The sequence below is a fragment of the Micromys minutus genome, assembly GCF_963924665.1.
Source record: "Micromys minutus genome assembly, chromosome: 28".
Taxonomy (NCBI): domain Eukaryota; kingdom Metazoa; phylum Chordata; class Mammalia; order Rodentia; family Muridae; genus Micromys; species Micromys minutus.
The window spans coordinates 36,708,012-36,732,852 of record NC_137963.1 but is presented as its reverse complement, the minus strand read 5'-3'; the positions used below and the strand labels follow the sequence as shown (position 1 = coordinate 36,732,852).

The following is a 24,841-nucleotide window of genomic DNA, read 5'->3' as shown; positions in this document are numbered from 1 at the left end:
TTTGTCCCCCCCCCCCCCGCCCCAAGTCAGCTCCAAGGTCCCCTCCCTGCTCTGGGATCCTGTGAAGTCCCTGCACACTGAGCCCTCCTAGCCACCCCGTGGAGATATGAAATCCCAGCTAAGCCACGAAAAACATTTTATTTAATTACTTAGTGCTTCTCCAACGGGGGCCTCTCACCTCCCCCAACAGTGGCACAAGCTAGAATTTTTGGTCTTTTCTCCGAACCATTGTTTCAATCTGAGAACAACATAAAAGATAAAGAAAACAACAGCAGGACTGACCCCATCTTCTCAACTCTGAGGAGAAAGCAAACCTTCATTTCACCCAAGAGAAAACTGAGGCCTCATAAGGTCCCAGGCTGGCTCCCAGGTGCTGGGCCTCAGGTGAATGATCTGGAATTGTTATAACCGATCACACTGAGCTCCTCTGGTTCGGTTTGGTGGCAAACAACCCAGTCAGCCTAGCAGTCTCCCCTAAAATTACCCCGATAGTGGTGGTTGTGTCCTCTGAGATGTGTAAGCATCTTCTGTTACTGTGAATGAATAAGATGAACTAAAAGGGTCCAGGGGGAGACACTGAAAACTCTGGAGAGGACCAAGAGGCCTCCTGACTAGAGTAAGAGCCAGAGGTCAGCATCCCCTCAATCCATGGTCCTATCTCCTTCCCAAGCCCTGGGTCCTTAAACTCCCTATCTCTAACACCCCCCCCCCAAAAAAAAACAATAGGCAGATGGCCCGTTATCTCTGCTTCTGCAGGCAGGGACACCAGAGTCAAGGAATATGCTGGAATTTTCCATGATCCTTGGATTTCATTTACAACTATTCCAGAGCTTCAAATCTGAGAAAGTCATTGTTGCAGAAGACTTCCAGGTCTTCTGTGACACCCCAGTAACCAAAGCACACACACACACATGCACCCACACACACCATTAATAGAGCAAGTTGTCCAAAGGGGTGCTGGGGACACTTGTGGTTAAACACTAGAAGGAAATAAATTGGCCCACCTAGGATCAGCTACTGACCCCCACCTCTGCTGGGCTAGGAGAAAGATTTTTCAAGGCTCTGGATCACCACCTAGCATCCAAACAATTGCTAATGGCCTCTGTGACTCCATCCCATTAAGAGGAACGTTTACCATTACCAACCTAGCTCTGCTCAAATCGGGGGAGTGTTTACACATTGCTTTGATCCAAAATGGGTAAACTCATGACCTTTGTATTAATTAATAATTTGTCATGAATTTTGCATCATGGGTAAAACCCTTACCCTATGGGTGTAAAGGTGCATTATCTGAACAAAATTCTAAGCAGTAAAATTCAGGAGTCTTTTTTTCTTTTCTTTTCCATCAAACCCAGCAGTCCTGATCTTGAGAATTCTAATCTCTGAAGGCTGAGGTACCACCAAGCATTGGGAAGGCAATTCTGGAGGAATCGGAATTCTGGAAGAATGAGGGTGCAGGACCAGACACCTCAGGGTCTGGAGGACTCCAGCCTGAGCACAAGGAGCTCAGGGGGTGATCAGAGAGTCGTGGGCAATGATTAAAGCAAACTGTAACAGCCACAAGAATAAAGTTCTTTTAGCCCACTACAAAAGTCACACTGCTCACACTCCGGAAGTAAGGAAGATAGCAATTATGCATTTATTAAGATCCAGATCGTCCACTAATACACCGCTGGACTGGAATTCAAATTAAATAATACATACTTCAGAGTGTAGAAAAGAAAAAAACACACAAAAGACCAAAATAAGAGCAGCTTCCGATAGTGGAGCAAGCACCAGGAAAAAGCCAGAGTTATAACATCTTTATATAGTGGCTCTTTATTTTTTTACATTGTGTGTGTGTGTGTGTGTGTGTGTGTGTGTGTGTGTGTGTCTTTTGCATGAGTCCTGGCACGCGCGCGCGCGCGCGCGCGCGCACACACACACACACACACACACACACACACCTTGTAGAAGTCAGAGGACTGCTGGGAGTCACCATCAGGTCCTCAGGCTTTGTGGAAAGTGCCATCACCGGCTGAGCCACCTCGATGGCATTTACAGCCTTTTAGATGGTTAGCAGATATTTACAGTCACAAGAATGTGGACGGTCACGATGAGATAACCACTCAGAATTTAAAATTCAAATCTTGGGATATGGAGAACCACTGAAGTTCCAAATCGAATAATTAGCTTAAAATTTGCTTTGGGGGAAAAAGAAACGTGAGAAATCTAGATTTCCCAGCTTCTCCTTGGAAGACTGCAGAGAGGGAGTGAGAGGCGTGAGCTAGGGGTGGCAGCAGGTGAGAAGCCCCTCTGCATTCAAGGGCACACTCCTGGGGGAGTCTTCAAGCAAGCCCAGGTCAACTGCGGGTGAAAGGCTCTGCGCTCTCTGCCTTTTTCCCAAAGTGTTCTCTGAAGAAAGTAATAAAACCAGAAGGGCCACCCACGTTAGACCTGAACCCTCCACAGGGTGTCTCTTTCCAGTCAGGCACCTTCCACATAGCTCTGCACCCACGATTCCCATCCCTAAGGTAGGTTCAAGCTTCAAGGTGAGAGTCTTAAGAGCCAAACCTTAGATTCCTGAGATGGGACCGTCCCCAAAGTGGCCAGAAATCGAACCAAGCAGGTGGGGCTGCAGCCCTGTGAGTCGGGCTCTAGAATCCCAACAGAGGAGGGCAGAAATCGGACACTTTGGAACAGCCACACACACACACACACACACACACACCAGTAGAGTTGTGCACTGACTGCAGCAGCCTCCCCCAAGTCTTCACTCTTAGGCCTCCCCCCAAGTCTTCACTCTTAGGTGGCTGGCCCACTCTGGCCCCGGGGTAGTGGAGGGATTGAGAGACTATTGGAGGGCAGGAGCCAAGTCCTCTCTAACAAGGCATCCTGCAGATGGAGAAGGGTCCAAAGCCACCTAACGACCGCGATCAGGAGAGGAGGCTTTCCCTAAACACCTCCAGAGATTAAAAACAAAACAAACAAACAAAAACTTCCGGACAGCCCGGGAACCTGGTAAAGCCTGTGGCACTACCTCACCACTAGCTGAGCAGCGCATTCTAAAACAGACGCAGGCTGCAGGCTCCTGAGGGCAGAGAAGTTGCTGTGGACTTGGTGATCCCTGTCTGAAAAAAAGAACTGAACTAGAGATTGGGCCAGGTAGCCTAAACCTGGTTCTTGAAAAGCATCCCAAGAACGTCCCATTCTCCTCCCCACAATAATTAAACGCGCCCCACCCTCGTCCCGTTCTTACCCTCTCTGGACTTCTTAAGAAAATGCAGTGAGCCCTCTTCCCAACTTTCCACAGAGACAGACCGTAATTCGGGAGCGCCGGGACGAGCTCCTGGAGTCTTGGAGCCTCAGTCTCCCGCTTGGCGCGCAGAGGGGGCCGGCCCCCCGCACCTCCAGGCGCCCTCCCCGCTCTGACGTGGCGAGGCTCCCGCCGCTACCTGGGGAGGTGTGCCAGCCTCGGGAGGTGGGGGGCGGGCAGGGAACCGGCTACGCCCCGCCTTTGCTGGCGCCTTTAAGGAGGAGAAGCCGGCGGAGGGAGGAGCCGGCCTAGGTGTGAGCAGGAGAGCGCCTCGCCCGCCGGACTCCGGGCTGGAGTCCCGGGCCACAGAGCGGAGCAGCAGCTCGCCACCCGGCCCGCTCGCTCGCCCGCCTCGCCTCTCCGCCCTCCGCTTGGGCCGTACCTTCACCGCAGGGGTGCGGCATGGGCGGCCCCCGCAGGAGTGTACGGTCCCCGCACTGACTGCCCTTGCGCGAGACCCCAGCCCGCAGCTCTCTCTACGCGCACCGCCTCGACGGCCATCCCCGGACCCGCAGGAACTCCCAACCAGCTGCCACCACCCGGGCCTCCGAGCCACATCCGGACCCCCTGATCGCCTGGCACCAGAACGCCAACGACCCTCTCTGGACGGTGGCCGCAGCAGCCGTCGGGGGACGCGGCGCTCCAGACCTCCAGTTCCCGTGTCCCCGTCGCTCTCGGTGCCAGCCACAGAGCCTCTGCGTCGCCCGTAGGGGCTCGGGACCCGGGGCCGGCGCGGCCGTCCGTAGCTGCAGACGACGGGGGGTACGGGGGACCGCGGCGCCATGACGGCCGAGAGCGCGCCGCCGCCCCCGCCGCAGCCCGAGGCGCTGGCGGCCGTGAAGGAAGAGCGCGGTGAGACGGCGGCGGGCGCGGGGGTCCCGGCGGAGGCGGCGGGTCGCGGCGCCGGAGGACGGCGACGCAAGCGCCCCCTGCAGCGGGGGAAGCCGCCCTACAGCTACATCGCGCTCATCGCCATGGCCATCGCGCACGCGCCCGAGCGCCGCCTGACCCTGGGCGGCATCTACAAGTTCATCACCGAGCGCTTCCCGTTCTACCGCGACAACCCCAAGAAGTGGCAGAACAGCATCCGCCACAACCTCACCCTCAACGACTGCTTCCTCAAGATCCCGCGCGAGGCGGGCCGCCCGGGCAAGGGCAACTACTGGGCGCTCGACCCCAACGCCGAGGACATGTTCGAGAGCGGCAGCTTCCTGCGCCGCCGCAAGCGCTTCAAGCGCTCGGACCTGTCCACCTACCCGGCCTACATGCACGATGCAGCCGCCGCTGCGGCCGCCGCCGCCGCCGCCATCTTCCCGGGCGCCGTGCCCGCCGCGAGGCCGGCCTACCCCGGAGCCGTCTATGCGGGCTACGCGCCGCCGCTCGCCGCGCCCCCGCCGGTCTACTACCCGGCCGCGTCGCCGGGGCCCTGCCGGGTCTTCGGCTTGGTTCCCGAGCGGCCGCTCAGCCCCGATCTGGGCCCCGCGCCGTCAGCGGCCGGCGGCTCGTGCGCCTTCGCGGCTGCGGCGGGCGCGGCGGGCACCGGGGGCTTCCAGCCGGCGGTGTGCACGGGCGCGCGGCCGGTCAACCCCGCCGCCTACGCCGCCGCCTACGCGGGCCCCGACGGCGCGTACCCGCAAGGGGCGAGCAGCGCGCTCTTCGCCGCCGCGGCGGGCCGCCTGGCCGGACCTCCCGCCTCGCCCTCTGCGGGAGGAGGCAGCGGCGGCGTGGAGGCCGCGGTGGACTTCTACGGGCGCACGTCGCCCGGCCAGTTCGGAGCGGCGCTGGGGCCCTGCTACAACCCCGGCGGGCAACTCGGAGCCGGTGCAGGCGGTGCCTACCACTCCCGCCACGCCACCGCCTACCCGGGCGCGGTGGATCGGTTCGTGTCTGCCATGTGAGCCAGGGGTAGACAGAAAGCTCACTGACTCCAAGACGTTCTGAACGACGTAAATCCCCCGGGACCTGCAGACAGGACTAAAATGTGTATCCGACTGAGACCCACGTGCGACGTGCCCCGGGGCCGCGGAGGCTCGGTGTCTGGCATTGTTCACAGACCCGATTTGCTCTGGACAGGGGCGGGCGTAGGGAGGCCACAGCCGCGTTTGGGCTGACACAAGGGACCCTCGATGATGCGAAGCTCCAAAGGGCCTGCCTTTCCGGCCCACCTAACAGGGAGGGCCCCAGGCTTACTGTAAAGGGTGGAGAGTTGCATAGTGGAGTTGTGTGGCTTCACCAAACTCGGGCTCTTTACATGCTCGCCTCTTGTATTTTCGACTACCGTACCCCAATAAAAGGCTCGGACAGTGCCTTTATAACTAAACGAGAACAAGTTTGCAAAAAGAGTTGCTTTTTAAAAATGAGTTCGGTTCAGCTGGGCTGGTTTTCCCTGCCTCTGAGAGCCGCAAGCCTGGGTCGCAATCGGAACTGAGAATTCCTTGGCGTAATCCAGCCCTGAATTTTTAGTTTGTCTGTTATACAGAACTGTGTGATTCTACCCTCTCATTTTAAAACCCTCTCCCATTATCTTGGGTGCCAACCTTCCATATTTGACAGCATTGGTGAACTATCTAGAGCTTCCCAGTAGCCACTCAGTGTCCGAAGGCTGTCCAGGAATGGAAACAGATCATTGGCAAGTATTTAACCCAAAGTCCCAAGACTAGCTCCAAGTAGATCGTGCCCTAATCCTTGATTTTTTTTTTTTTTTTTTTTTTTTTTTTTGAGAGAGAGAGAGAGAGAGAGAGAGAGATGTGTTGGTCATTCCACAGCAGTGACTACTCAGTCAAAAATCTGATTTTCTGATAAGCAGAATGTAGGTGGGGAGATTTTCTTTAACTGGGGCTGTCTGTCCTGTTTCCTGTGTGTGTGCTCCTGCTCCGGAGCCCTCCTCGAACAAAAAAGGAAGGAAAAGGTAATAAATTAGATGATTAGCAAAAAGATCTCTTTAAGTTTTTTTTAAAATTTCATTCTGTATCTTGTTTGTTTTAGGCAGCAGGTTCACAGAAATTAACTTCAATGTCAGAGGGGAAAAAGCCAACATGTCTCCATCTTTCTCTTAAGTTTTCATTGTGGAACAAAAATATCTAGCGTTGAGGAGGGACTCCACTCCCCTCCTTCAAACAGACCAGAGTTTTTAGATGGACTGATTTAATTTTTTTTTTTAAAAAATCTGAGCAAGTGAACTTGAACAGGAGAAACTTGGCCACTTTCTGTGTATTTAGCTTGATAAAGGGATTGGCTGTGAAAAGTTGCCATGAAAGTATTTGTAATTGTGTGTGTGTGTGTGTGTGTGTGTGTGTGTGTGTGTGTGAGAGAGAGAGAGAGAGAGAGAGAGAGAGAGAGAGAGACTTTCTCTCCTGTTCACAGAGATGTGTAAAATTAGTTCCTATCAGAAGAGTATTTTACTAAATCACACATCCAATAGGAATACAGTACAAGCCACAAGTGTAATTTAAAATTTTCTAGTAGCTACGTTAATCAAAATAAAATTAACGGTGAGATTAGTTGTAATAGTGGATTGTCTTTAATTCAATATACCTGAAATACAGTTTCCACATACTCAAGTTAGACTCCGTTAAACTGCTGCTGTTTCCGCGGATGCTGGAGCTATGGTGATTTACAGCTCTAGCTAGCGTCTTTGGTCTAGCCATATCGCAAGTGCTCAGCAGCCTTTCCTGGCTTTGTGATGGTAGATGCCCATTTGGAGGCAGATGACACTCAGCCCTGTATGAAGTAACTCTGGACTTCAGGTGCTGGGGTCCCTTCCCCTTTAGATGGGTTCTCCTAGGTGTGAGGTTGAGGGTTCTGTAAGATAGACTACAGGAAGGACTGGCGCCTTGACCATCAGCCCTGGCAATGTTCTCCGGGCTGAAAAGGAGCGGTGTTTGCCTATATTAGTTTGAGATACAAAGGCTCGATTCGTATCTCAGTTCTCAAAAACTGGGTGCCTTGATGACACCATCAATATTAAGACAGCCTTTTCTCCAGTGTCCTCATTTGCAAAATGGGTTTTTGTGATTGCTACCCTCAGACCTTCCAGAAGAAACAGAGCGATAGATGCATTATAGAGAAAGGGAAGTAAACCTCGTTGCAACTGATGGGGGGCGGTGGTGGGGGACAAAAACCTGCCTTATCAGAAACTTGGAGCGACCTGATGAAAGCGGGTGAAAGCAGACAGACCGGGAAAGCTGAGTCTTCCGCATCCATAACGCGTAGGCTTGGGCACTTGCTGAGACGTTGGCCAAAAGAAGAGTCATCATCCAAGAAAGATCCAACTCTGAGGGAACTGGTGTGTGGGTCCGCGGCCCGCGGGAGGAGGGACCACGGGCTGAGGGCCATGATAGCCCTTAGGCACCTCCTGTGGGCCGCGTGGGTCCGGTGGAACACCCAGAGAACAGGAAGGCAGGATGCTCGCCGGAGGGGAGAACATTCCAGTGAATCCTCGCTGCTCTCTCCCGAATCTGGGTTCAGGCCCCCTGACTCCCACTTGAGGGGTGTTCTGAGACCCGAAGTGCGTTTACTTTTCTCTCCCTCCCCTCTTTCTGTGGGGGCACAGAAAGCCAGCTTGCCGGCCAGTAGGCCCAGCACCCCAGAGCAGTGAAGGCACAGCCGGCTGCGGGTAATTAGAAGCTCTCTTCCCTAATTGCCCAAGGCTCGTTAGAATTCGCCCCGGAGCTGTAACATTTCTTTTCTTTCAAATCAATTTTGCTTTGCAATTAAGGTGAGGAAACTAACAACAAAAGCGGACTTTGCCCTGGGTAGTTTTAACACGGTTAGAGCGCTTCCCTCCCAGGTTAGAGCTTCCCTCCCGGAGCTGACAGACAGCCGCCGCCATAGCTCTGCGGAGGGAGGTTAGGGATGCAGAGGACGTGCAGGAGGAAGGTTGGAGGTGCAGAGGACCTTGGCTGTTGGCGCCACTGCGCCTCTCCTCCCCTAGATATCCCAGAAGAGTAAAAAGGCTCAAGCACGGAAGATTTCAGCCCATCTCCTCGGAACTGCTACTTGAGGGTGCCCTTTGCTAGAAAGTACTCTCCCATGTTCTACGAAGTTTGTGCAAAATTGGTTTTGTTAAAATTAGTGTTTACTATAAAATCAAAATGTCTCTTCATTTTCTGAAGAACAAAAAGGAGGAGGGAGAAAGAAAAGGAGCCCAGTAGCGCATACCTGAGATCCTAGCACTTGGGAGGCTGAAGCAGCCTGGCTCCAGGAGGTCCAAGGCAGCCTGGACTCAGTGACTGTCTAAGGAACAAAAATGAAACAACCCCGGAACAGACAAGGGCACAGTTAACCACAGTCTCTTTTGTAGATATTTTTGGTTTTGTTTTCCCAGTGTAGGAGGCCAGAATCTTGACTTTTCCCTTGTGTTTCTGCCTGATGTTTCTGTCGGTGTGGATGTGTGTGAGACAGATGTTAGTGTGCAGCGTGAGTTTGTCTGCAGGCGTGCAGTCTGGTGAGCGTGCCTAAGTCCACGTGTGGAAGCTGGGAACCTGGGACTTGAGACTTCAATCTCCAGAGTGTGCGGGACTTGGGATGCTAATTTTTAATCGCGGTGGTCCATCTCACACCTGTAGGCCTCAGTTTCAACCATTTGTAAAACTTCTGCCTCCTATTTTCTGACTCCTCCTGCCTTGGTCATTTAAATTCGGAGTGAGCTTCTGGGAGGTGGAAAAGCCCTCCAGTGTTTCCACTAAAAGCCAGTGCTTCCTCAGCACCCTTGCCACCCACCCATCCCCAATCCCCACCCCAACTCCCATCCCCCACTTCCCGCCCCCTGCTAAAAGTGCAGGATCTCAGGTCCCAGGGAGTCCCACTGGACCAGAACCGGTCTTTCAACAAGCTGTCAAGGGCTCAAATGCCTTAGCTGAGATAGAGCTTTGAAAAAAAAAAAAAAAGAAGAAGAAGAATTTTTTTTCAATTCTTTTTTAAAGATTTGTTTATTTTATATAAGTACACTGCAGCTGTCTTCCGACACACCAGAAGAGGGCATCAGATCCCACTGCAGATGGTTGTGAGCCACCATGTGGTTGCTGGGAACTGAACTCAGGACTTTTGGAAGGGCAGTCAGTGTTCTTAACCACTAAGCCATCTCTCCAGCCCAAGAAGAAACCATTTTACTTTAATAAGAGCAGAGACCTCCAAAATAACTTCCAGCAGCCCCATTTCTAACCGAGAACCCACAGCTGCTGCTGCCACTGCCTCGCTGCCTCTCGGCACAGGCTGCAGAGAGGAGAGAGGACAGGCAGGGAGTTGCCAGGGATAAGGCTGGGGCTGAGCACAGCACCTCCTTCCCTGGTGCTCCTTCTGAGTCTCTGACCTTTGTGTGCCACTCTATCTCCAGCTGCACTGCTGACAAGGACATCAGCCGGGGACACACTCGAACACATCTTAAAACATCTATTTATGAGCTAGAGACACAGAGGTCAAGAGCAGTGGCTGTGTTTGCAGAGGCTTGGCTTTGATTCCCAGCACCCACATGCCAGCTCATAACTGTCTATAATTCTAGTTCTAAGGAACCCAGTGCCCTCTTCTGACCTCCATGGGCACAAGGCGTGCACACGGTGCACAATCATACATGCAAGCAAACCACTAATATAATACAATTAATATGTTAAAAATGCAACCTTCTCAGGACACAACAGCCAGCAGGAAGGGGTCCCTCCTCTCACCCAATGTGGGCTAAGGATCCTCTGTAAACAGCCTAAGTTCTCTGGATATCCTAAAGAATCTACACACACACACACACACACACACACACACACACACACCATTGACACTTGGGCTTCAGTAACCATCCACCTTCTTTGGAAGTGCCCACTTCTTGGTGAGTGTGTGGCCAAGACAAAAATAAGCAGAGTTTGGGGGATGGTGACTGCTTGAAGAGAAGCAGTTCTGAGGGCCGTGAAGGACAGGCTGGGACAATGCTCTTTCAGGATCACGGAAGGAGTCTGGGCTCACTCAACGCTGTGCTCACGTGCACTCATAAGTATGGGGAGCCGCAGAGGTAACCCTGACTGTGCATTCCAAGGAGCCCAGAGGTGCTAGAGACCTTCCCACAAGACTTTTCACCGTCAATGGTATTTGAGCAAGGGACACTACGTTTGGCCATCATCCTAAAAGAAAACTCTGAAAGGAGACGTGATCAGCTGAGGCAGGGGGTGGGAGGGTGGCGAGGATTGTCGGTTTGAGATAGACTGCAATTTCCAGGGAAGGAGGCTTCCCTGTTAAGGCCGTCATTGTATGGGGTGGGGGGGATATGCCAGCCCTTGGCTGGTTAAAAGGGAGAACTCAGAAACATGGGGTGGGGTGGGTAGCAGTTTCTGAAAGCAAATGGAGCAGGGAAAAGGCAAGAGGAGAAACTGGAGATGCGGCTCAGTGAGGAGGCAGCCTGGGTTGCCCCTCAGCATCTTACACACCAGGTGAGGTGCAAACCCGTACCTCCAGCGCTAAGGAGGTAAAGACAGAGGGTCAGAAGTTCAAAGGCATTCTTGGATACATGGTAGATTCAAGGCTAGCCTAGGATAAGCCAGGCTCTGTCCGAAAAGATAAATAATGTTTTCTTTCCATAAAAAAAAAATAAGGAAAAACTGAGATAGATTGGCAGAGAGGGAGCGGGAACCATGGGTCCTTGATCAGTTGGTTCCAGGTCTTTCCAGCCCTGGTCCTTTGTCCTTGTCTGTGGGCTGCTTCCTTGGCTGAGAGTAAAGTGACCTTTTCAATGGAGAGGGTCCTCGTGGCTCACCTGCTGCCCTGTAGGGCTCAGCCTGCTTGGCGTCAGCTCCACACCCTCTCTTCTGAGAGCCAGAGCTCAGATTTCCAGCTGAGCCCAGAACAGGAGGGCAGATTCTGAAAGACCCAGGGGTTGGGGTGTCAGCCCCTCCCAGAGGAAAAAGAGACTGGGGAAGCTGAGTCTTCAGGATGGGTCTCAGGCTGGTGATCTCAGCCCCTGGGAACCTGGAGCAGCTTCTGGATGGGGTGGGCAAAGCAGGGTACCTATGGTTCTGCAGGCATGGAAACACAGAAAGAAGGTAAGAGAACCATGCCTGAGAGTTTAACCCTCTCTAGCCTCTGCCCTCAATGGGTGGCGAGGGCAGTGGGGGGGGGGGTAAGGGTGCCTTGTCCCCTGCCTTCACTCTGTTCCCACCGCCAGCCCATCCTGATGCTTCTGCCATTGGCTGTGGCATACCGCCATCGTCCCCCATGGCTGCCATGTCTGCATCCTAAGCCTCAGCTGCCATGACAGTTGCTATTTCTAAACACCTGGTGAGTCCGGCTCACCATGGATTCTGAAACTAGTCCTTCCGTGAATCACCTAACCCTGCATCCTGGCTCTAAGTCCCCGTGGGAGCCCCTCCTCTCTCTGAGCCTGTTCCTAGAGCTTCCTGATGCCTTCTATCTGTCCATCTGTCCTCACCCAGCTCAAGCTTCAGCTGGACCAGTGTCTTTCAGTGAAAGAGCTGGACCTAAGGAGCAGAGAGTTCAGTGATAGGGATTAATGTGTTCTGAGCATCCTCACGCTGTGAGAAAACCATGTTTTGTCTGATTTCAAGCCCCCGCCCCGCCGTGTGTCACTTGGCTTTCTCTTACTCCGGTTTTTCATCAAAACTTCACCCCACTCTTCCACTTTATTTGAAGAGCCCTCTCTGCCTTTCCCTGGCTAGGTGCTCACAGGGACTGGGCACAGCTACGGGGCTGTCTGGACCCAAGGCCCTGTGTATGCCAGACAAGGGCTCTGCCACAACCCAGTCCCCAGCTCTTCTGCTAATCCAGGTATTTGGTGGTATAGCTGGGGGTGATACAGGACAATGGCACAAGGGGCTGCTAGAGACAAAAATAAAGCATTCCATCTTCCCTCTGATGTACTCAAGAGCCTCCTTTGCATACATAGCCCCAGTTTGGTTCCAATCCCAGTTGGTTGTGCATTTTAGAGTCAGTCTTACCCACTTAGGGTACCCACTGGTTAAATCTCAGCCTTTCTAAGGCAGACATGGTGACAGTACCGTTCTTGTCACGGGGACTTCCTCAGCCAATGAGATACCTAGGAAGCATTTCTTTGTCCTTAAGAAGAATAGAGCGACAGTGCTTCTTTTAAACCCCTGAATGTTGCGTGTGACCTCTGGAAGCGTGGCAGCCATGGGAGACCCACAGTGTCTGACCTAACAACACGTCAGCCTGCACACGGGGACCTGGAGCCTGGGAAGCTCACTGAAGCCGAATCAACCCTGGAAACTGCCATTCCACCCGTGGGTTCTGTTGTTGGAAATAAGCCAGATCTATCAACTTTGAGTCTGTCCTTGAGCCTCCTACTGCCTAAGCCAAGTATATGTCAGCTGATGCAGAAGGTGACCCTTGCGGGGTAGAGTCCTGTGGGTCAGACTGATCCTGGGTTTATCTCCCTAAGACTCTGTTGCTGATCTTATCAAGAGCCACAGTCTAGAGGTCCTGTAGCCCAGTGGCTCTCAACTTCCCAACGCTGTGACCCTTTACCAGTTTCTCACGTTGTGGTGACCCCCAACATAAAAATTACTTTCAGCACCCACTCAGAGTGGGGTACACCTAGACCTTAAATCATTAATAACTCAAGAGCTAAGAAGATAGCCTTGTGGCAATTTTTGGTATTTAAAAATCATTATGTTCAATCTATATACGCCAAGAAAACTTTAACTATTTCCATGTTACATTTTGTTTTACATGTACTTTATGCTTATGGTAACCAGTAAGATTTCAATGCATATTATCAAACCTTTAAAAAAAATCAAGTACTGACAAAAATATGTTCATATAGTTTTATTCCAAAATGCTTTTTAAAATCTGTACATGTGTCTCTCTTTTTTAAAAATAAAGTTGTAAGAAAAAATTATTTTCATTGCTACTTCCCAACTATAATTCTGCTACTGTTATGAATAACATAAATATTTTGGGAGAAAGGGGTTTGCCAACAGTGTCACGACCCCACAGGTTAAGAACCACTACCTCACAAAGAACAGCAAGGCTAACATGTTAGTCACAGACCCTAGGCTAGAGCCCTCCCTGGCCAGTGGTCCCAAACATTACCATGGAGGTATACAAGGTTTTTAACCCCTGGATTCTTACAACAGCTCTGAGATGGAACATGCTTCACAGATGTTCTTCCGGCAAGGAAAGTGAAATACAAGATGACTGGCTCGAGACCACGTGGTCCCCGCAGGAGTTGGATCGACAGCCCCAGTGGATCAGAAATCTGAGGAATTTCCCTGCCTGGCTGTACCTTTGGGACCCTTGTGTGTTTGTGAGTCCTGCCTGGAGCCTTCTCTTCTTGGGCCTCTGAGCTTGGCAACTCCACACGCCCATGACTTATCTGCACAGGGCGTGTGAGGCTTTAAGATGATGTTTGTGGATCTAGTTGCTTGAGATGATTAGTGCCAAAACTGAGGGGACTGGCTTTTCTAAAAAACAAGCCTTCCTTCCAGGGTTGGTGCCAGAGTCGAAGACCATCCCGACTTGACTTTACCTTGGTCACACCTAAGTGGAAACTGTAGGAAGATGCTGGTAATTTCTACAACACCTGGAAAGATTGCAGGCGGGTGGGTAATTTCCGAATTAATTGCGGGAGAAACCTAACAAAACAATCTGCAGGGTCAGCATCCCAGAGCCCTGCCTCCAGGGAGACTGACAACTTGGAATCCAGAGAGCACAATGCCCAACCACAGGCGGGAGGGCCCTTCCTCCCCCGGCGGGAGGAGGCCTGCATCCTTCCAGCTAAGGCGGGTCTGGGCCTGCCGCGGGGCCAGAAGAGAGCAAAGCTCTCTAGCAGGCTTCTTCCCAGAGATTCGCATGCGTGGCTTTCTCAAAGAACCACACCACTCCTACCAGGCAGGCTGGCCAGGAACTGTTTTCTGACACACGCCGCCGTTTCTCAGGAAGAGTTTCCAGGCTCCCCTGATGGCTTTTTGAATTCTCCAACGACAGGGGACAGGGCCGCTGCCACTGCCTCCTGCACAGCCACACCAGAAGGAAATGAACCTGGCCTCTGTGCTGTCTCAGAACACAGCCAGCTCTGGCCTGTGACCTGTAACTCTGCTGGTTCCCAAGGGGCTCCCAGTCCTGCTCAACTTCCAGCAGAAAAATGGGAAGATAACGGGTGGTCCCTCCCTCGTTCTTAGAATGCCCAGAGCTGTGCTTCTTTGTGGGTGCCAAGTCACCCATGGCCCAAGCAGTCCCAAAGATGGCTCCCCCCCAAACCCCATCTGAGGACCCCAACTGAGTGTTGCCTATGAGGTGCTCACGATGAGCAAGGCCCCAAGCCAGATGTGGGTGGGAGTGCAGTGAGAAGGTTGGGTCTAGTCCTCTCCATTTGCTGGCTAGCATTCTCTCCCTGGATTCCCATTGTCTGTGCCTTAGAGTCCATGAGGTGAGGCCACCTCATCTGCTCACTAAAGATGAGTGACATGAAAGGGCTTCCAGACTCACAAGAACCGAAGCCTCTGTGCACTGGAGACAGAGCTCCGCAGACTAGACTTGCCTACTGAGCTAACACCCTGGATCTGACCCCAGCAGCACGAAACTCCAAAATAAACACACACAGACAAGCATCTGAGTGTATCAGCAGCCACCTGAGTGAGGCAGGAAGCCGGTGGTCCCGAGATACATTCCAGAATGAACGTAGGCTCTGGGAGACCCTGAAGCAAACCCAAGAGAGCCAAGCCACTGTGAGACGATAAAAACTATTGTACACCACTGACCTTCAGAGTGACTTGTTATGTCACCAGATGACTGAGCCATGGGTGACTCACTGAAACACACCGCCTCTCACAGGATGCTCAAACACACACATGCACACATTCACACACACACACACACACACACACACATACATATACACAAATATACATTCTCACACAATACACACACATACATATACTCACACACATATATATACTCACACATACATACACTCACACACACATACACACTCACATACATACATACATACACATACATACACTCACATGTATAGACACACATATACTCACATGCATACACACTCACACACATACATACACACACACATACACAGGCATCACACACATACACACTCACACACAGACATACACACACATATACACTCACACACATAAACACTCACACACATACATACATACACACACATACATACTCACACACATACACACACATACATACATACATACATACACACATACATACTCTCACACACATACATACTCTCACACACATACACATACCACCGTGCATAGAAGAACTTTGTCTCCCAAAGTAGAAGATTTAGATCCTTCTTTTTGTGTGTGTGTATGTGTGTGTGTGTGTGTGTGTCACATTTGAGTACAAGTATGTTTGTATTGTGGTACATGTGTGGAGGTCAGAGAACAGCTTTGAGAGTCTGTTCTTATCTCGCACCTTGAGGCAAGGAGTCTCTTGTCTCTGCAGCTGTTGCAGGTGCCCACGGTTAACTGGTTCTCAAGCTTCTGGGTGATTCTCTTGTCTCTGCCTCCCAGCTCACCACACACATGCAGGAGCATGGATGTGTACGACCACGTCCAGCCTTCTCAGGAACTGAACCTGGGTCGTCAGAGTTGTGCTGACAGCAGCTCCTTTATCTGTTGTCATCTTCCCCACCTTTAACTCCTTCAAGGTCAGCTGAGACTTGTAGAGAGGAACCTAGGACCTGGGGAAACCACCTTCTGCAGTGCTGACACTCAGAGGGAACAAAGAGACTAGGAAGTCCCTGAGTTGACAGAGGGGAACATTATAAAGTGAGCTGACCCCCCAAAAGCCAGGGGACATCAAGTATGTGATAGTTTCTGTGGACAGGATCCAAGTTTCACAATGATCCAAATCCACTTTGTGGCCTTTTCGAATGAGCCTTTTTGCAAGGTGTCGGTAACTGCAGATCCAACCTGCTGTCTTGGGGTTGTTAAATCTGACTTCAAGATTGGAATTAGCTGCTCCCAAAAGAAAAATGAGTAACCGTCATTACAGCTTGAGCAGAGGCTTACCTTTAGAGACCTCAACCACCCCTAATCCGGGCTGAGGCTCTTCCTGCCGCCAGCTGTTAGCTGCTGGGACGGTGATGCCAACAGCAATGCCAAGCTTCCCACAGGTCCTTGGTTTGCACCTTCACAACCAACAGCGCAAGGGAACCTGAGGGCCGCATCCTCCCAAGTGTCTTATAGTTAGCAAAGTTAGGCAGGTTCTGTTACGCTTTTAACTCAGGCTGTAAACTCGGCGGTGAAAAAAATAGGGAGCTTTTGGGCCAACTAGGAAAGGGAGGGTATGTGGAAGCTTCTGTGAAGGAGCTTAGTGAGAACTAAGCTCTGTGAGTCAGGAGAGGCAGGAGTGTCTGCAAGCTGCCTTAACCGTGAATCTTACGAGAGGCTACTTTTTTTTTTTTTTTTTTTTTTTTTTTTACGGAGAGGGTTTAGAGAGAGGAGATGGTGGTTCTGTCCAACTTTGACCTTTTCTGAGTGTCTGGGTTGTCCCTGAACCTCACTTGTTGGTAAATATTGTTTAACTGGAATTAAAGATCCCCCCACTAGGGGTGGTGGCCTAAGTCCTGGGGACCTGAGCTTTGTGGTGCCTGAAGAAAGTCAGAGCAGGGTGCAGTCTCCTTCTTAAGTCTGCGAAGCGCCTCCTAGGCAGCGATGGAAGAGGGGTTCTCAGATGATCAGTGCTGGGGGGCATTAGACTCCAACAGATGAGGGAAAGAAGTGACCGGAAGCAGCCAAGGGTGATGCCGGCCGCCTGAGGGAATCAACCGCTTCGGGAAGGGTCTCTAAAGCAGCACTGAAGACAGTCAGTGGAGATGTTGTAAGAGAACCCACTCCGTGGGTGGAATCCCACAGGATTTCTAAAGACTTTTCCAGCCCCAAGCCTCTGGGATATCACACACCCACTGAAGACTCATGCACACACACACATTTCTTGGGTCCACACCCCTCTAACAGGGACCTCTTTTCCCACAGCACTACCAGCCAGAATAATCTACCTACAAGCAACAAAGCTCGATCCTAGATAATTAGGCCATAGCAGGATGGATCAGAAGGCAAGCAATAGTCCACAGGCGGCCATGAAATGAAAAGTCATAAAAAGGCTTTGAAATTCAGGACAAAACAAGGACCCTTCTGGAGGATGTGAAGGCCAGGAGCCAGTGAAGAATCTAGGAGTCAGACCCAAGTTTGTCCTCTGTACAGAGTCATACCCACTATGGCCAGCAGGGGGCAGGCTATGCTGACCAGAAAGAGGCCCAACAATCATGCAGGAACCCGAGGACAGGGCCCTCCCAAAACACACAGTCAGGAAGAAGAGGCCAGAAGAAAGGAACTTAACATCAGGTATTACAGATCATCTCGGCACCTGGGCTGGGGAGCAGGAAGATCAGGGGTTTGAGATCACCCTGCATACATGGTGGGTCAGCCCAGGACACATGAGACTGAACTGTACTGTGGAGAAGTCAAGCAAGAGTGATGTTTGTCCACCACTCTAGGTCCTCAGGGTTCCTGGTGAATACATATGTATTCTTTAGCCCCAAATAATGCAGACTTGGATAACAATGGCATCACACAAAAACATCACAGGATACAGACCAAAAAGACCTCCAAAGTCTAGTGCTCTTAATATAGGAAGCAGGGAGGGTGCTTCTGCCCTCCCGCAGGCAAAGCACTAAAGAACCTTGCCCCCACCCACAGTGCTAGGTCAGTGTGGAGACTAGACCCAGCTCTGTGCCCTCAGGACAGGCTGAGTGGTGGTCCCAGAGAGAACCAGGTCCTGACCCGCAGACTCTGTGAAAGCTATCGTAGGCAAAGAGACTGTGTGGGTAGGACTGGGTTGTCCTGGATTATCTCGTGGGCCCTAAATGTCACCACAATGTTCTCCTAAGAAGCAAACAGAAGGACATATGGCACCAAGGAGCTGTGAGCGTGAACCCACACATTTGGAGAGATATGGTAAAGGGAAAAATGCAACGACTTTATAAATTACTTGGTTTCAGCTCACAGATAGCGATTCAGAGTATGGTCAGAATAAATGTGTCTTTGCCAGGCTTTTGGGGAGCAGAAGTGTGGAGAGTTCAAGGCCAGTCTGGGTAACTTAGGGAGACTCTGTCCCAAAAGAAAGCATAAAAATTAGTGTGGGGCTCTGGAGAGATGGCTCAGTGGTTAGAGCACTGACTGCTCTTCCAGAGGTCCTGAGTTCAAATCCCAGCAACCACATGGTGGCTCACAACCATCTGTAATGGGATCTGATGCCCTCTTCTGGTGCTCCTGAAGACAGCCACAGTGTACTCACATACATAAAATAAATAGATAAATTTTAAGATTAAAGTGGATGTAGATCACTATAGACTGTGTGCCTACTGTGTGCAAGGTCCAGGTTCAATTCCTAGTACCTCCAAAGTGTCTTAAGTCACCCAAGTTTGTGACTTGATGGCTTTAAGAAATTAACATAGTTGTGTCCTGGAAACTTGCTACAGCCACCATGGAACAAGCAGTTGAAAACAGAAGAATCTAAGATCTATATCATGCAACAGTGATAGGAAGGAAATGGGAGGATCGCACCCACATCAGACTAGGCGACCCCAGAGCAGAGAAAATAACTAGGAGCAAAGGGGAATATTATATGACAATAAACAAGACAGTCAACCCAGACCACATAACAACACTAAATCTACAACATCAGAACTAGGAAGGAGAAGCAGAAGTGACTAACACTGAAGAGAAAACCTCTTAAAAAAACTGGAGACTTGGAGGGTCAGCTAGGCATTGTGGCCCATGCCCAAAAATCTGACCTTCTTCTCCAGTCTCTGCTCAGATTCCCAGGTGAATGTGTACCACCACACACACACACACACACACACACACACACACACATAACCATCCACTACACATGTACACATGTATAACCACCAAACACATGTACATACACATAACTACTGAATACATAACCAATTACCACACATGTACACATGCATAACCATCATACACATAATCACTACACATGTATATACACATGTACACACACATAACCACATATACGTAACGAACACACCTATATATACACACATGTACACCCATATGCACAACTACACCCAATTCTCTTTAATTCCCCAAATGAAGCATCTACAATTGTATGGCTTCTGTGGAAAAATTCCACCAGCTGTTTAAAGAATTAACTAATTAACAACAGCTACATCATTTCTTCCCCAAAATAGAAAGGAATCATTTCATTTTATTTCGGGAAACTAAAAGGACTTAGACACCAAGACTTCCTTAAGGCAGCTCAGAAGAGCCAATGAGATGGCTCAACAGGTACAGATCCTGTCCCCAAGTCTGATCACCTGACTTGCATTCTCCAGATCCACCTGGTCACAGGAGAGAACCAACTCCTGCAAGTTGGCCCCTAACACCCACATCCCCATGAAGATTAATAATCAGTAGATAAATACATAAAGGCCCATTCTCATGTATGTTAACAAAAGTTTAAAGATAATATAAAACCAGAAAACTGAAAGATCACAACTCCTGGTAGATATAAATGGAAAAGTCTTAAAATATTTGCAAATAGAATCTGACAGTCTACAAAGAGCTGTCCGCCACAGTGGAGCAGAAGTTATCTCAGAGACAAAAGGCTGGCTCAGTATTTAAAAAAAAAAAACAAAAAAACAATCAGACCCTGGTTCCTTGGGAGTGGAGCCAGTGGCTGGTGACAGGTGGTGGCCAGGTCAACTATCAGACCTCAAACATACGTACAGCCAGCCTTCCCTACAAAGGTGGGTGCAGTCCTGAACACCTTGGCTTAAATTAATCATGGTCAATTGAATTTTCTCTACTCCATTCGTAAAACAAGACCCACAATGTAAAAACAGGCAATACAATCTACAGTATTAACAGCTAACAAAAATCACATGATTTCTGTGAATTGAGGAAAAGCATTTCACGAAAGCAATGCCTACACATGAAGGAGGAAAAATAAAAACCTCAGGAAACAAGGAATGGGTGGAACTTCTTTGTCCTGGTGGGCAGTGGACACAAACTGCGCAGACCACGCTGTACCACATGGGGAAAGACTCAAACTTTCTCTCAGCATCAGGGTCTCAAGGCAAAGATGTCCACTGTTCTCCAGCACAGCATTCAGCCATCTAGTCAGAGAAAAAAAGATGAAAACAAAACAATGGCACCCAGATTAGAAAGTTGGTCATGAAGCTAGGCATGGCGGTTCCCAGCACCCAGAAGCCCAAGAAAGAGGATTGCCAGGAGGTTTGAGGTCAGCCTAATGTTCTAGGCTAGCCAGAGCTACCCAGAGACCCTGTCTCAAAAGTAAATAAATACCTTTAACAGGAAGCTGCTGGGGAGATTCTCAGTCACTGAGACACCTGCTGAAGAAGTATAAGGACTTGAGTTCAGATCCCCAGAATACATGCACACACACACACACACACACACACACACAGAGAGAGAGAGAGAGAGAGAGAGAGAGAGAGAGAACTAATAACTAAGTTCAGAAAGTTATAAGATATAAAGAAAAGACATAAAAAATTAAAAATATATAACTAACCAGATGTGGTGGCACACACTTGTAATGCTAGTATATGGGAGGCAGAAACAGGAAGATCACAAAAAGTTTGAGGTTAACCTGGTCCACACAGAGAGTTCCAGACTAGCTGGGCGACACAGTTAAACTCTCTCTAAAAACAAAATCTAAATCCAGGCTGTGGCGGCACACACCTTTGATCTCAACACTCAGGAGACAGAGGCAGGGAGATCTCAGAGGTCAAGGTCAGCCTGGTCTACACAGAGAGTTCCAGGATAGCCAGGACTAGACAGAGAAACCCTGTCCTAAAAAACCAAGGGGTGAGGGGCTGGAGAAATGGCCCAGTGGTTAAGAACACTTGCTATTCTTGCAAAGGACCCAGTTCCATTCTTAGCCCCCACGTGGAGGTTCACAACTCCGGTTCCAGGAAATCTCACACTTTCTTCTGGCTTCCATGGGTGACATACTGGGCATCCGGACATGCAGACACTTGTGCATACCCACACAATATAAATAAATAAATCTTTTCAAAAGAGAAATGCGAAGCTGCAAAATGAGAGAAAACATTTGGAAACCACACTTGACTAAAGATTCACTTTTAGAATCTACAGACAGCTCTCAAAACTCAGCAGCAAGAAAACAAACATCCCTACAAGAGAACAGGTAGAAGACACAGACTTTTTAAGAGAACAGCATGGGTAACAAAAATAGTCTCAGGAAGAAATACAGAGACAAACTTTGGAGCAGAGACTGAAGGAAAGGCCATCCAGAGACTGCCCCAGCTGAGGATCCAGCCCATATTCAGCCACCAAACCCAGACAGTACTGCGGATACCAAGAAGTGTATACTGACAGGAGCCTGATATAGCTGTCTACTGAGAGGCTCTGCCAGAGCCTGACAAACACAGAGGCGGATGCTCACAGCCAACCATTGAACTGAGAACAGGGTCCCCAGTGGAGGAGTTAGAGAAAGGATTGAAGGAGCTGAAGGGGTTTGTAACCCCATAAGGACAACAGTACCAACCAACCAGAGCTCCCAGGGACTAAACCACTATCCAAAGAGGACACATGGAGAGGCCCATGGCTCCAGCTGCACATGTAGCAGAGGATGGACTTTCTGAGCATCAATGGGAGGAGAAGCCCTTGGTCCTGCCAAGGCTCAGTGCCCCAGTGTGGGGGAATGTCAGGGCGGGGAGGTGGGAGGGGGTGGGTGAGTGGGGGTGTACCCTCATAGAAGCAGGGGGAGGGAAAGGGAAGGGGAGGATAGAAGGGAAACTGGGAAAGGGGATTTGAAATGTAAATAAAATATATCCAATTAAAAGAAGGAGAAGAGAAGAGAGCACAGCCCTGTCAGTCACTCGGAAGGGCAAATTAAAACCACAGAGTACCACTGCACACCTATGAAGACAGCTAAGATAAAAATAGTGACGTCAACAGATGCTGGCAAGGAGCCAGAGACTGCTCACTCAGACCGACCGACCGACCGTGGGAGTTCACAGTGGGACTCAGCTGTGGCTCCCTGTAAAACCAAACATGGAACTACCATGTGACCCAACATTAGCACACCTGGGCATTCCTTCTAGAAAAAAAAAAAAAAAGAGATCCGTTCACACTAAAAACATTTCATGACTGGTTACAGTTGTTTTATTCATAGTAGCCAAGTAACAATGAGAAAGGAAACAAGATGGCATGACTTTAGTCCCAGCACTCCGGAGCAGTGTTCAAGGCCAGCCTGGTCCACAAAGTAAGTTCCAGAACAGCCAGTGCTGTTACACAGAGAAAAACCTATCTAAGAAAGAAAGAAAACTACAAGAAACAAGATGGTGGGAGACGACTCTCTTACAGAAAACTCCAGTTCGGTTCCCAGAACCCATGTTGGATGGTTCACAAGTCTCTGCTACTCCAGCCCAGTGGGTCTAACATCATTTTTTTGGCATCTGCATCTGCTTACATGCGGCATGCACCCACACAAACACATTCTTAGAGACAAAAATATAAATACATTTCCTTTTTTTTTTCTTACAACTTTATTTAAAGAAGAGAGACGCATGTACAGATTTTTAAAAGCATTTTGGCAATTCGTTTAGAGGTTTGATAGCCTGCATTGAAATCCCGCCAGTTACCATAAGCATAAAGTACATGTAGAACAGAATGTAACATGGAAACAGTCAGAGTTTTCTTGGTGTGTATAGATTAAACATAATGATCTTTGGATACCAAAAATTGCCACAAGGCTATATTCCTAGCTCTTGGATTATTAATGATTTAAGGTCTAGCTGTACCACACTCTGAGAGGGTGCTATACACTTATTTTTTTTTCCTAAGAAGGACTGAGGCTTTCACTATTTGGCCTTTATTATTCTTGAGCTTCATATAATGTCTTTTCTTTTGTGACTGGGTTACCTCACTCAGGATGATATTTTCTAGATGCATCTATTTTCCTAGGAATTTCATAAAGTCATTGTTTCTGATAGCTGAGTAGTACTCCATTGTGTAAATGTACCACAATTTCTGTATCCATTCATCTACTGAAGGACATCTGGGTTCTTTCCAGCTTCTGGCTATTATAAATAGAGCTGCAATGAACATTGTGGTGTATGTGTCCTTATTGTATGTTGGAGCATCTTTGGGGTATATGCCAAGAAGTGGAATAACTGGGTCTTCAGGTAGTACTATGTCCAATTTTCTGAGGAATCACCAGACTGATTTCCAGAGTGGTTGTACCAGCTTACAACCCCACCAACAGGGGAGGAGTGTTCCTCTTTCTCTGCATCCTCGCCAGCATCTGCTGTCATTTGAGTTTTTGATCTTAGCCATTCTGACTGGTGTGAGGTGAAATCTCAGGGTTGTTTTGATTTGCCTTTCCCTGATGACTAGGGATATCGAGCACTTCCTTAGATGCTTCTCAGCCACTCGATATTCCTCAATTGAGAACTTTTTGTTTAGCTCTGTACCCCATTTTTAATAGGATTGTTTGATTCTCTGGAGTCTAACTTCTTGAGTTCTTTTTATATATTGGATATTAGTCCTCTATCAGATGTGGGATTGGTAAAGATCTTCTTCCAATCTGTTGGCTGCCGTTTTGTTTTCTTGACAGTGTCCTTAGCCTTACAGAAACTTTGCAATCTCATTAAGTTTCATAAATACATTTTCTAACTGGAAGAAAAAAAAAAACCCATGCTCTTCAACAGACTAGATAAACCATGGTACAGCCATGCCACAAAAAGTTATTAAGCAAAAAAAGGGAATAAATTATTGACACACAATTTCCTGTGACTTCTAGAAAATAATGCTGATTTTAAAGACCAATGTATCACATGCTTCATGTGTTTGCAATTGTCTGTCTGTCTGTCCATCTATTTGTGTGTTGAGACATTATCTCCATATGTAGCCCAGGCTGGCTTAGACTTGCCAATCCTCCTGCCTTAACCTCTCACATTCTAGGATTTACAGTGCCACATAGCGTATTTGTTTTATTTTTAATTGTGTGTCTATGTGCTGTGTGTGGGTGTGCACACATAGAAGGTGCTTGTGGAGGTCAGAAAAGGTTGTCAGATGCCCCTGGCGCTGGAGTTACAGGCAGTTTTAAGCAACCCAACATGGGTGCTGGGAACCAAACTCGGGTCTTCTGCAAGATTAGTACACGTCCTTAACTGCTGAGCCATCCTCCAGCCCTTACATACATTTTTACATTGAAAATAATTTTTGAAGGTTGGTGATGGTGGCACAAGCCTTTAATCCCAGCACTCAGTAGGCAGAAGCAGGTGGATCTCTATGAGTTCGAGGCCAGCCCGGTGTAAAAAACAAGCCCAAGGCATCCGGGACTGTTACACAGAGGAACTCTGTCATGAAAAAACAAACAAATTTTTGGAACGAAAAATATTGAAGGTCTGCCAAGGCGTAGGAATGGATGCAGGTGGCAGGAGGTAGAGACGGAGAGAAAAGGGGACTTGGGCTGGAGAGGTGGCTCAGTGGTGAAGGTGCTCTTCCAGAGGACTCGGGGTTCAGTTCC

At 49.4% G+C, this 24,841-nt stretch overlaps 1 protein-coding gene across 1 annotated transcript; it reads left to right on the top strand.

Annotated features, from left to right (window-relative positions):
* Positions 1–4,077: 4,077 nt before the first annotated feature.
* On the top strand, positions 4,078–5,193 carry FOXE1 (forkhead box E1; the record flags this gene model as incomplete). The annotated part of the gene is made up of 1 exon (XM_080939976.1): positions 4,078–5,193. The coding sequence occupies one exon, from the start codon at positions 4,078–4,080 to the stop codon at positions 5,191–5,193; it is 1,116 nt and encodes a 371-aa protein (XP_080796102.1).
* Positions 5,194–24,841: the final 19,648 nt, after the last annotated feature.